Source organism: Leuciscus leuciscus, assembly GCF_965113295.1.
Source record: "Leuciscus leuciscus genome assembly, chromosome: 9".
Taxonomy (NCBI): Eukaryota; Metazoa; Chordata; class Actinopteri; order Cypriniformes; family Leuciscidae; genus Leuciscus; species Leuciscus leuciscus.
In genome coordinates, this window is record NC_138733.1 from 18,973,638 (window position 1) to 18,985,687 (window position 12,050).

General features: G+C 35.7%; 1 protein-coding gene across 1 annotated transcript in view; it reads right to left on the reverse strand.

The window, feature by feature from the left end:
* Positions 1–3,902: 3,902 nt before the first annotated feature.
* The window catches only part of sorl1 (sortilin-related receptor, L(DLR class) A repeats containing), a 57,647-nt gene continuing 49,499 nt past the window's right edge, over positions 3,903–12,050 (reverse strand). The window contains exons 42-48 of the mRNA XM_082178859.1: positions 11,049–11,168; positions 10,807–10,971; positions 10,547–10,721; positions 9,376–9,482; positions 8,995–9,193; positions 8,687–8,899; positions 3,903–5,926 (exon numbers count right to left, since the gene is read on the reverse strand). Coding sequence (XP_082034985.1) covers positions 5,859–5,926; positions 8,687–8,899; positions 8,995–9,193; positions 9,376–9,482; positions 10,547–10,721; positions 10,807–10,971; positions 11,049–11,168 — 1,047 coding nt within the window. The 3' untranslated portion in view covers positions 3,903–5,858. The remainder of the gene's footprint in view (positions 5,927–8,686; positions 8,900–8,994; positions 9,194–9,375; positions 9,483–10,546; positions 10,722–10,806; positions 10,972–11,048; positions 11,169–12,050) is intronic.

The window sequence follows — 12,050 nt, forward strand, 5'->3', positions numbered from 1 at the left end:
TATAACTTAAGAAAAATTAAATGTCATAACAATTATTATTATTATTTTATGTTGGTAGAGGTATAACAGATAAACAACAGTAAATAATATAATAATCATTATTATTCATTTTTAAATTCTCTTTACATTAAAAGATGTGACCCTGGATCACAAAACCAGTCATAAGTTGCACAGGTATATTTGTGGCAATAGCCAAAAATATGTTGTATGGGTCAAAATTATAGATTTTTCTTTTTATGTCAAAAATCATTAGGATATTAAGTAAAGATCATGTTCCTTGAAGATATTTTGTAAATTTCCTACCGTAAATATATAAAACATTTATTTTTGTGAGTGAATGCAGCACAATCGTGAACATAAATGGACAACTTTAAAGGTGATTTTCCCAATGTTTCTCTTTTGTTGCACCCTCAGATTCCAGATTTTCAAATAGTTGTCCTATCCTAACAAACCATACATCAATAGAAAGCTTATTTATTCTGCTTTCAGATGATGTATAAATCTCAATTTCAAAAAATTGACCCATGTGACTGGTTTTGTGGTCCAGGGTCACATATCATTAAAATGGTTTGCAACTTTTTACAACATTTAAGCCCCCAAAAAAAGTAAATAATAATTTATTAATTCAATAAATTCAATTAAACTCCATTAAAAATAAATCATACAATATTCAAGATTTAGTGCAAAGGTTACATCTCTCAAATCCTAAAAATATCTTACATCTGTCATAAATAGATACTTTTTTGTTGTTAATTTTTTTAGTTGTGGCATTGTTTAGTCTCAGATCAAAAACATATTAAACAGTATCTCTAATGAAATGATGAAAGCTGAAGTCTTGAAACACGATCTGCACTCTAAGAGTCGAAAAGTGACCAAACAAGCAAAGGAAAAAAGGAAAACAGCGTTTTGTGCCGGTGCACCCACTGCTGGTGTTTCCTTTTAAATGTAATGTCTAGACATCTTTATGATCCTTCTGCCCTGATTTTTGTTCATAATCATATAGTTATTTTTAAAAGCATTTATATAATTATTTCTGAAAACAAAAACAATGCACAGTAAAATCATTTAACATTTTAAAGGGATAGTTCATCCTCATGTCGTTCCAAACCCGTAAGATTGCAGTTCATCTTCATAACACAAACGAAGATATTTTTAATGAAATCTGAGAGCTTTCTGTCCCTCCATTGACAGCTACGCAACTACCAATTTCAAGGCCCAGAAAGGTAGTAAAGACATCATAAAAATAATCCATGTGATTCCAGTGGTTTAACCTCAATTTTATGAAGCGACGCGAGTGCTTTGTTTGCGCAAAAAAACTATACCTTACAGGGTTGGAATGGCATGAGGGTGAGTAATTAATGACAGAATTTTCATTTTTGGGTGAACTATCCCTTTAAGTGTCAACATTTAAGCAGAAACAGAAAACAAGACAGAGTCATTTCCACTTTTTCAGAGGATCTATTTTTAGACGTGGACCTTTCTGTCTGACCTTTTCTCTAAAGACACAGATCCATTACCACATTGACCTCATGTAATTGTTTGTCCCACTGCAGCTTTGGCATTGTAAAACTTAACGGTCCTTATCTGTACACACTAGACAGCTCACATCAATTACCTTCCCGTTACAAACATCAAAGAAGCCACTACATTACGCTGACAGTGTAGCATCAGTGGAAATCTGCTCAAAAATCGTCAGCTTAGAAACATTTCAAGAGTTTGAGCTTTCTAATAAAAGAGATCACAGAAAGCAAACAGCTTGTCAAGCTAATAAACCTTAAAAAAAATTTAAGAAATATTAAATGTCAAATCAGGATTTAAGAAATGTCTTCTGTTTACTGTTGGTAAAGGTATTATACAGGTAAATATTAATAATACTACATTTAAATATTATTATACATTTTTAAACTCTGGATGCATTTAATAACAGCTGAAACTTAAGATAAAAAATGTTAGTCATTTGCAAATTTGGTTGAAATATAGAAAAATATGCATATCTTTGCAAATGTTCATAGATGAAGATGTTATGCTTTCTCTCTTTTTTTCATGTTGTCTCTGTTTGATTGTCTATGAATAATTCTGTATTTTGTGATTTGAATAAACAGAATAGAACAGATTGGTTCACACAAAGCACCAAAGTTCATACTCCTATGGAAACAGTTAACTATATGTCTTCTTTTGGTATACCAGTAGATGTTCTCACCAAACAGAAGGAATAACAGTATAGTAAGTACGTACAGCACATATTAGAGTGAAGGTGAAAAAGTAAACTGAGACATGAGAGACATCTGCTGGTGGATAAGGGAAGCTGCAGCATTATTATTTAGACTTTTTTTCAGGCCCAATTTGATAACATTTCATGTCATTTGCTTTTTTTATTGTTACACTGTCATTGTCACATGCTAAACTCATTCTAGAACCCAAATCAGCTGTCTGAATGCCTGAAGGGCTGTATTTAAAACAATAAATAAATAAATAAATAAATACACAGCCTTATTTAGCATTTTGTTTTAAAATAAATCTTAATTTTGAACCAAAAAAAAAAAAAGAACTCAAAAACATTTAATGCAAAAAAAGATAGAAATATTTCTATATTATCTAATTACTGAATTAGACAGAACATAATTGTAGTAGGTTATGTATACTGGTTTAAGCTATATAGCTACACAACGCTGGCAAAAATGGCCCTCATGATCCACAATCAGAGTCACTATTTTAGCGCATGCATGTTTAATTACTCAGAGATGAATTGTTCTGACAAATACAGGTTAAAGAGAGCAGCTCATTGAGCAAACGAAACGCTCTCTGAAGCGTTCAGCTGTGAAACCGCGAGCTTGCGCGCTCACCGTGACGTCACGAACGCAACATCTGTGCTGGAGGAGTTTGATGTGAGGATAAATAAAGGGTGACAAGTTCAAATAAACAGAGACAGGAACATGCCTTGCATAAAGACATCCCACCTCTATAAACATGTCTAATTGTGGTTCAAATAAAGCCCACACATCAATAAACACCGGGCAAAAGGGCCAGAGGGAAATGAAGCAAACTGTTTTCTTTAGGTTTACTTATTTACAGAAATGACTTTTATTTCATATAATGTGTCACCAAGAATAAATAAGTTGATTTGAGTCGATTTTTCGGGAGATTCCTAATTATTCCTTAATTACAGCGTTTACTTATTCACACATGCACGTTAAAGTCGGCATTAAAAGGCAATAATCTTTTCTTGATATTTTTCCATTGGTAATTAATTGGATGGTTGGATCGTTGTGGTTTGCTATTGAGAGGTGCAGGTGTGATGTATTTTTGTAGGCCAACCCGGAAGTTAGTATCACCCTGGTTCCCTCGACAAAAACCCAATAGGATTTTTCCATTGGATTTAGGATTTTTGCAGAAATAAAGTCTGTGACTAACAAAAGCTTATGATTCTTACACGTTTTGTTCATCATAATAATCTTCACAAACGAACACAACCACAAATTTTGAAGCGTAAACCAGCAGAAGTCTAAGCTAAACGGCTATAAACGAACCAAACACCAGTCGCATGACTTCAACGTCACCATCCTAAGCTTTTCGACAACAATTTCAGTCTTTGTATGTATGCATACAAAGACTGAAATTGTTGTCGAAAAGCTTAGGATGGTGACGTTGAAGTCATGCGACTGGTGTTTGGTTCGTTTATGCAAATGCAAATACAAAAAATGTATATATATATATGTATGTATACATTTTATAAACCTAAACATATATATACATTGTATATATATGTTTAGGTTTATAAAATGTATACATACATATATATATACACACACATTATATATACATTTTCCCTGAGTTCGAATCATATTAGTTTGCAAAAGCGTGATTATAAACACATTGAGTTACACAAAGCAAGAGAAGTCAGATTTAACATTTTCCACATTTATTTCAGCATAAGTGGTTCATAAAACATCTCATACTGTACCACTTAAAATATGCTTATCTTTAAAACCCTCAGTAGGCAGGCAAGATTAAATATTTAAACATGGCGGTGTCCAAAGTCACTGCTATGTAAAAATGTTTAGATCTTATTGACCAAAAAACAAACAAATGGGTTTCAAACTGGGCATGAAAAATATCGCCACAAATGGTTGCGAGTAAAGAATACAAACAAGACAAAATAAAAATGGTGGCTCAGGATTCACACAAGTGCTGCACTGGAACTTTTAAAACATTATACAGTGGGAATTCACAATATGTCGATACACACATTTCCTATCGCACTATTCCTGTCTTTATACAATTTAAAATTTTCTGTGAGCGTGTACATGTGTGATCACATTGACATACTGCTACATACTTTACTCAGTGTGTTGTAATAAGGCAATGTGGTACTGAAAGAAACACAGTTTTACTAAAAACAGCCGCATCTACCAACTGAACAGTTTTGTTTAATGCCAATTAACAATGGGAGAGAGTATCATTAATAATGACCACAAGCATTTAATGTAAACTGGCCATAAACCTCATTTAAAATCCTTGAACACAAATAAGCAGGGGGTAGACCGTAACCATTTTCCTTTTTTCTGGTCACCTCAATACAAGATACAAAAAAAAAGAAAAAAAAAAAAAGAAGAAAAAAATACATTCATAAACAAGTCTTTAAGCAACACCCACAATTCAGTTAAAATGAAACATGGATTTAACACATGTACCTCTTCACAACTGTTCGGGAAGGCAAGACGTCTGCGCTACCCTCTGCTTTTCTTAAGCTTGGCACAAGAGACTAAGATGAAGCCTTCTGGTTCGCTCAGACAAGAGCTGCACAGGCTTCACTGCAATATGGAACTACTGTACAGCACAATAGTCTCCGAATTAAACACACTGCGCTGCCTGTGGCAGTGTGACTGATATCGCTGGTACATCTACATTAACCCAGTTCCCTGAGAACACTAAAGGACTAAAACCATGGCAGCACACAGGATATGCAATAATATTCTTTGCTAGATAAAATGCGTAGGATAGATCAAAGGAAAAAAGCAGACAGTGAACATAAGCGATTTTTATGGACTGAGCATATGACAATGTGAACTACACTAATAACCTATATTGTCTTCATTTTGGTCATTCTTTTCTGAAAATAGCTGATAAAACAACCAAAATAGGTAACAATTTTCACATTTTCAAAAAGCAGGGAGAATTTTAAACCTATTGCTGAGAAAGGAAATTAACAATGGATACAAAGTGTAAACAAGGTACCATGGACAAATGCAGGCCTACTGACAAAGTGACACAAATCGAGCATACGGTATGCAACAAAAAAAATCGGATCCTGTGCAATTTACTGTCAAGAGCCTACGTACCGCCTTCCCTTTTTATCAGCATTCATTGGTCCATTTTCATCTGTATACATATGAGGTTTGCTTTCTAGTTTTTTCTTGTGTGAATTTTTGCACTGATGTACCCATATCTAGATACTTGTTTTGGCTTAAAGCAAATGTAATGCTCGTGTGAGAGTTTGTACAATAAGGGTCTTTTCCCTGTTTAGTAAGTCTGCTGATCAGCTGACAAACTCCTTCACAGTTTGCTTCAGTAAATGCCTACAAAGTCCAATACCCACATATATTATATATAAAAAATAAGTTATTGCGCATCCGAAAAAAGTGCATCTTATATTTAAAAATATCTCTTTCGCTCCATGCTTTCTTTTCTTCCTCGGGGTCCAGAAACATAAATCCAGCGTTTTTCTAAGTGACGGGGAGAAGTCAAGAGGAAGGGAGCTCTGCAGCTTGAAGGTGTGCCGGATGGGCACGTAAGAAAACATGATGAGGATGAGGAAGTGGAGTGGGAAGTGAAGGAGGAGGAGAGAAAGAGTTGTCCAGCTATGCAATCACCATGGGAACGTCATCTGAAAAGCCACTGATCATAGGAGCGTCTTCATCATCGTCACCTTCAGAAATAGAGGGAACAAAGAAACATTAGCAGCTCATTTTCATAGTGTGGAAAAGTTTGTGCGCTTAATAAAGTGAGCAGAAGTGAACATAATTCATGTGACCTGAACTTAAACTGAATTGAAATCAAGTAAATGCTATGGAACTAAACTGAATTGAAGTGATCAGAACTCTTATTGAATTCAGCTAAGTTTTAGCATGTAAAACTTTGTGCTTAATAAAGTGAGCTGAAGTGAAATAAACATTAGTCATGTGACCTGAACCTAATTAAAAGGGACCAGAACTGAATTGATTTGAAAAAAGTTTATGCAACTGAACTAAACTAATTTGAAGTGAACAGAACTGAACTGATTTCAGTTGAACAAAGTGCTTAAGTGAACTAAATGGAAATTAAATTACATATAAGTGATCTCAAATAAAGTAAACTGAATTGAAACGACAGAATTTAACTGAACTGAAGTGAAATTAAAACTAATTTAAATGAAATTAACTCAAGTAAACCAAACTGAAATAAACTCAATTCAAGTAAACTGAATTAAAATTAAGTGAACTAAAATGAGGGCAACTGAGCTAAACTGAATTATAGTGAACTGAACAAAAATGAAGAGACTAAAAGTCAACTGAGCTAAACACAAGTGTACTAAACTAAACACAACTGAACTGCAGTGAACTGAACTGCAGTGAACTGAACTAAAATAAAGTCAACCGATTTAAACACAAGTGAACTTAAGTGGAACTGAACTGAAATGGAACGAAGTGAACTTGAAGTTAACTGAGCTAAACTGAACTGAAACAAAATGGTCAACTGATCTAAACACAAGAAAACAGAAAAACAACTGAGCTAAACTGAATTAAAATGGAGTGTAGTGACAGGGTGTCTACAGATATAAACAAGTTAAATTTAAGACTTTTTTTAAGACCTTTTTAATGCCACTTTGAATGAAATTTAAGACCAAACCTGTGATGGAAATACACATTATATTACATGCGTATATGTAATATTTAACCTAAGTAATTTAAATAATTTAATATTCACTCAGGGCCTGAATTTCATTTTGGAAAACGGGGGGGGGGGGGGGGGGGAAATCCCCCCTTAGGTGATTCTTATGGGGGGGAATTTTTAATTTGAGGGGGGAGTTTAGACTTTTTTTTTTTATTACATGTATCTCACCTAAATGTATGCTCACTCATTGCATTTTTACAATGGGGTAATTTTGGTCTTAAGAATTTACACAACACATGGAAGCTTGATTTCAATCTTTGAATTAAATTGAAAAAAGTAGCAAAAATAAATACAATAGAATAAAGATACCAATAAATAAATAAAGTGTTTGCTTAGGTCTACCACTAGTATTCAGAAAAACTACAGAGACTGAATAAAGTAATCAAATGTAAAATAACACTGGGTAGTATTTTAGTCCGGACTAAATTAAATACATAGGCTATTAATCCTGATTCCTTAAAATGAAAGCTATGGTTTGTTGTTTTGACAACCAAATTAATGACAGACACATATGGCTGCTGTCCCTTTAAGAGCGAGTGCACGGATTCTGTGTTCATTATACGGTCACGTGCGATTTATGCAGACATAGCCGACTGTGTTTAGAGGATACTCACCAAGACCGAAATTGACATCATTTTCGCATGTTTTTGACTGTTAAAGCGATAAAATCCACGAAAAATAACTTTTGTCACCCGCGAGCTGTTTGTGAGGCGGCGAAAAAAAAACCATCTCTCAGACGCAAGTAACGTTACTGAATAGTTTCAAATCGCGTGAATGTTTAAACTGGTAAAACTTTAAAAGACGTGCAAATGGTAAACTTTAGTTACTCATGATGCAATGCTGGCCCGATTATGCAAGTGACAATTCCGTCTATCCCGACTCCCGAAACGCGAGAGTGTACTACTATCGCCCCCTGCAGCGCTTAACGAGCTGATAAGACGCAGCACCGCTGAATCACTCACGCTGTTTGTGAAATTGCGTCTCGCAGACAGTTTTAAAATGACTGATTTGATTTTATAATCTGTGTGGATTAATTTACCAATACAACCTACATGCTAAAGTGAATCAATGTTTGCAGGAATTTCCCACATTATAAGTGGGAGAGCTGCGGGAATGATTAAAATGATGTGCAATCCCGCGCCGAAATTCGAGCCCTGTCACTACTTGTTTATTGAACTAAAATCAATGTAACATTTGCAATCGTGAGAATATTCAGCAAAATAGCTCCCGTCATGTTATGTTACTTAACTATATCACATGTTATAAATAAAAAAAAACTCAACATTTAGAATTTTTACCTCAGTATGTTTCTTCTGGGAGTTTTTTTTATGTTTGCCGTTATGCTCATTTGTTTTGATTTCTTCCTATAAAATCTATCACAGAGACAAGCAGCGCGAGCCTCAACAGCGTTACCAGAAAAGGCCTACATCATCATCAATAGCTGTTTATGTAATAAAATCTGAATCATTCTCGCGATTCGATGCTTCACTGGTTATTTGACGGACATTAGGTCCGTCAGACTGGAGAAATTTTAGCGGTAACGTGACCAGAAATATTTAAGACCTATCGAATCTGAATTTAAGACATTTTAAGACTTTTTAAGGACCCGCGGCCACCCTGAGTGAACTGAAGTGAACTGCATTGAAGCTAACTGAACTAAACGGAAGAGAAGTTAACTACAGTAAATTACACTTCTCTGAAGTACACTGAAGCAAAATACAGACTTCATGAAAGGTAGGACTCAAGCTGGTCTTACCCAGCTCATCTCCTGAGGAGAAAATGGCAGAGCCCAGGCGAGAGTTGTAGTGGCTGTTAGCGAAGGCGGTGAAGTTGTGCTGTAGCCGACGGTGTCTGAGATAAAGCACCACCAGGCCTCCACACACACCCACCAACAGCAGGAACAACACTGGAACAACCACCACCGCCATGTCTTCAGATTTACCCGACTGAGATTTGGCATCATTCGGCCCTGAACAATGACAAATGTGTGTCAGGATCAACGTCTGGCCAAACAAATAGCCACAGATATATAGGCAAAAATGTTTAGTGTGTAAAAGCTCATGCCTGCTACTTTGCCCAGTTCGTCATATAACAGCACAGCCGCCTCTCCACACAGCTGGTTGTTGAGCAGGCAGCGCGCCCGCACTGAGAACGTGTAGTTATGGCCCACCAACAAGCTGTTGATCCTGAAGAACGTCTCCGTTGTGTTACCCAGACACATAGTGGAGTTGGTGACACTGTCATGCACATACACCTCATAGCCCTGAAGAGTTCAAGAGATCATTAGCGAAACCAACAAAAACAAGGAAATAGAAAAAGCCAAATAGGAAAGATGTTTTCTTTGGGATAATGTGCACCAATAAATCATGCACAATAAAACCAGAAATGTTAATTGAGTATATAGTCAATGTGGATTTTATGTGGACTTTAGAGGTGGTCTCTAACCCTGCTTTCATTGAAGGTTCGGTCCTTCACAGCCAGGCTCTTCCAGAAGAGGAACACATGATCCTGTTCTTCTAAGATTTTGAGGGCCTCAGGTGCAGGCAGAGAAACTGTGTGGAACGGATAAATATAGGTTTAGAGCAAAACAACAACAACAACAACAACAACAAAAAACACCATGAAATAACACATTTTTTACTTATAGCATAAATACACTGCCATTTAAAAGTTTGTGGTCAGTAATTAATTTTTTTTTTTTTTTTAAAGAAATTCATACTTTTATTTAGCAAGTATGCATTAAACTGATCAAAAGTGACAGTAAATACATTTATAATGTTACAAAAGATTTATATTTCAAATAAATACTGTTCTTATTAACTTTCTAATCACAAAAGAATAAATATATTAAGCAGCACAACTGTTTTCAACATTGATAATAAGAAATGTTTCTTGAGCAGCCAATCAGCATATTAGAATGATTTCTGAAGGTTCATGTGACACTGAAGACTGGAGTAATAATGCTGAAAATGCAGCTGTCATCACAGAAATAAATTACAATTTAAAATATATTTAAACAGAAAACAGCAAATTCTAATAATATTTCACAATATTACTGTTTTTACTGTATTTTGATCAAATAAATGCAGCCATGGTGAGCAGAAAAGGCATCTGTCAAAAACAAGAAAAAAATTACCGACCTTAAACTTCTGAATGTTTGTGTAGTGATGGGAATGGAGGATTTGTTTTTAAAAAAGTTAATGAAAATGTGTGCCCTTAATATTTTTATAATGAAGAAATTGTGTTATAAACGCAGGCTCTGCTACATCGTGGGCTGAAGAGGTTGCAGGCACTTCACTGTGTGCCACATTATATGATTGCCTCTCATACCGTAAATTACATAATAAAGTGTAAGTACTATACAACTAATAATAACATATTAAACACATTTAGTGTTTAACTTTTTTCAGTGGTGTCTGCAGCTGTAATATGAGCGTTCCGACTGACCTAGGAAAGGTCCTGACCTTTTTTTTGTCTTTCTGTGAATTGGCCAAATGCGTTTGCATTTGTTTTTGCTAAAAAACTCCCCCTCTGTGTGTACCGACAGATGAAATCCTTCAGGCACCCGTGACCTTTTAGATGATACAATGTTTGGCAAGAAAAGAGATGACTCTACCCGTGTTGAGTGTGTAGCTGGCCTCTTTGCTCATGTTGAGCAGCCTGATGGTGATGCTGTAGCGTCCTCCAGGCTCCAGACCCTTCAGCGTGTACTCCACCGTGTTGTTCTGAGTGTTCACCTTATAGTCCTGCTCCGTTTTACGAACCGTATCTCTCACGTGCACTGCATACGTCTGACATGTACACAAAGATGCTTGAAACACCCCCATCCGACATAACTAAATCATGGAAACATTTAAATTGACTTTGTTTTCATACCAAAGGACTGCTGGGAGAATCGAATGGCGGCTGCCACTTCAGAGTGGCCTGCGTCTTATCCACTCGCACTTTGTGCAGGTTTCGAGGTGGAAGTCGCTCGTTGGGGATCATCTTCACTACAGCAAAGTCTGATGGAGGACCCATGTATGGAGAGATCACCCTCACCTGAACAACACACACAGTCACTTCATCTGGACATCATGGTGCCAAAACGGATCTTCAAAGTGAGGGTGGATACTAACCAGGAAGAGGTATTGCTCGTCGCTGTCAACGATCACAGTCAGACTGGTGGAGGTGGTATTCACCCTGTGAGGTCTGCGGTACAGATCCAGGAAGGAGGTGGCGTAGAACACTCCATACACCTGCGAAATCAGGAGATGGTGTCTCACTAGCCTCTTTTCAGGTCACATTAGCGAAATTTTTGCAAAAAAGGTCCATTATCTATTGCCAATAATGAAGCAATGTATGAAGCAAAAGCGCACACAGAAGCCACTTTCAAACCAAGCAGCTTTCTATTAGTCAACGCTGCGAATTTGCGTGACTAAACCCTACGCAAAATCTGCTTGAGGAAATCTTTCTTCCTCAAGTGATAATTTAAATCTTAGTACATACTAGTTAGACACTTAGTGTGACCAATGAGTGCTTTACTTGATCTCATATCTTACAGTATTTATAGTTTTCTTTTCTTTTCATACTTTTAAATACACAAAGTAGAGCTGCACGATTAATCGTTGAAAGACGATCTCGATTCAAACCACGCAATCTTATTCCTAAATGACAATGATTCGACTATGTCCATTAAACCTTGGAGAACACAGAAGAGACTTTTCAACCACATAACACAGTAACATTATTTCTGTTACAATAATTCAATTGATCACATTAGTACTGGGATAAAAGTTTATAGTTCGGATAATAAACACTGATGTCTCAATATAGAGTAAATCACCTTTTGAACGTAACTTGACACTTTACAAAGATTGTATTAACTACATTACACCACTAGGTGGCGATAAGTGAATGTTACAAATGTATTTGTCATTGGATCGTTCATTCATTCAAGAAATTTGTTCAAAATCGCTGATTCATCCAGTAATGAAACAAGTGAAGTCTTTATGATTGAATCATTCATTCAAACTGAATTTTTTTTTTTATTCAAATTGATTAAAAAATTTTAATAGACTGCAACAATTAATATTTTGTCAGAACCTCTAGTAATTTACGTTATTTTGTTTGTCTATTCA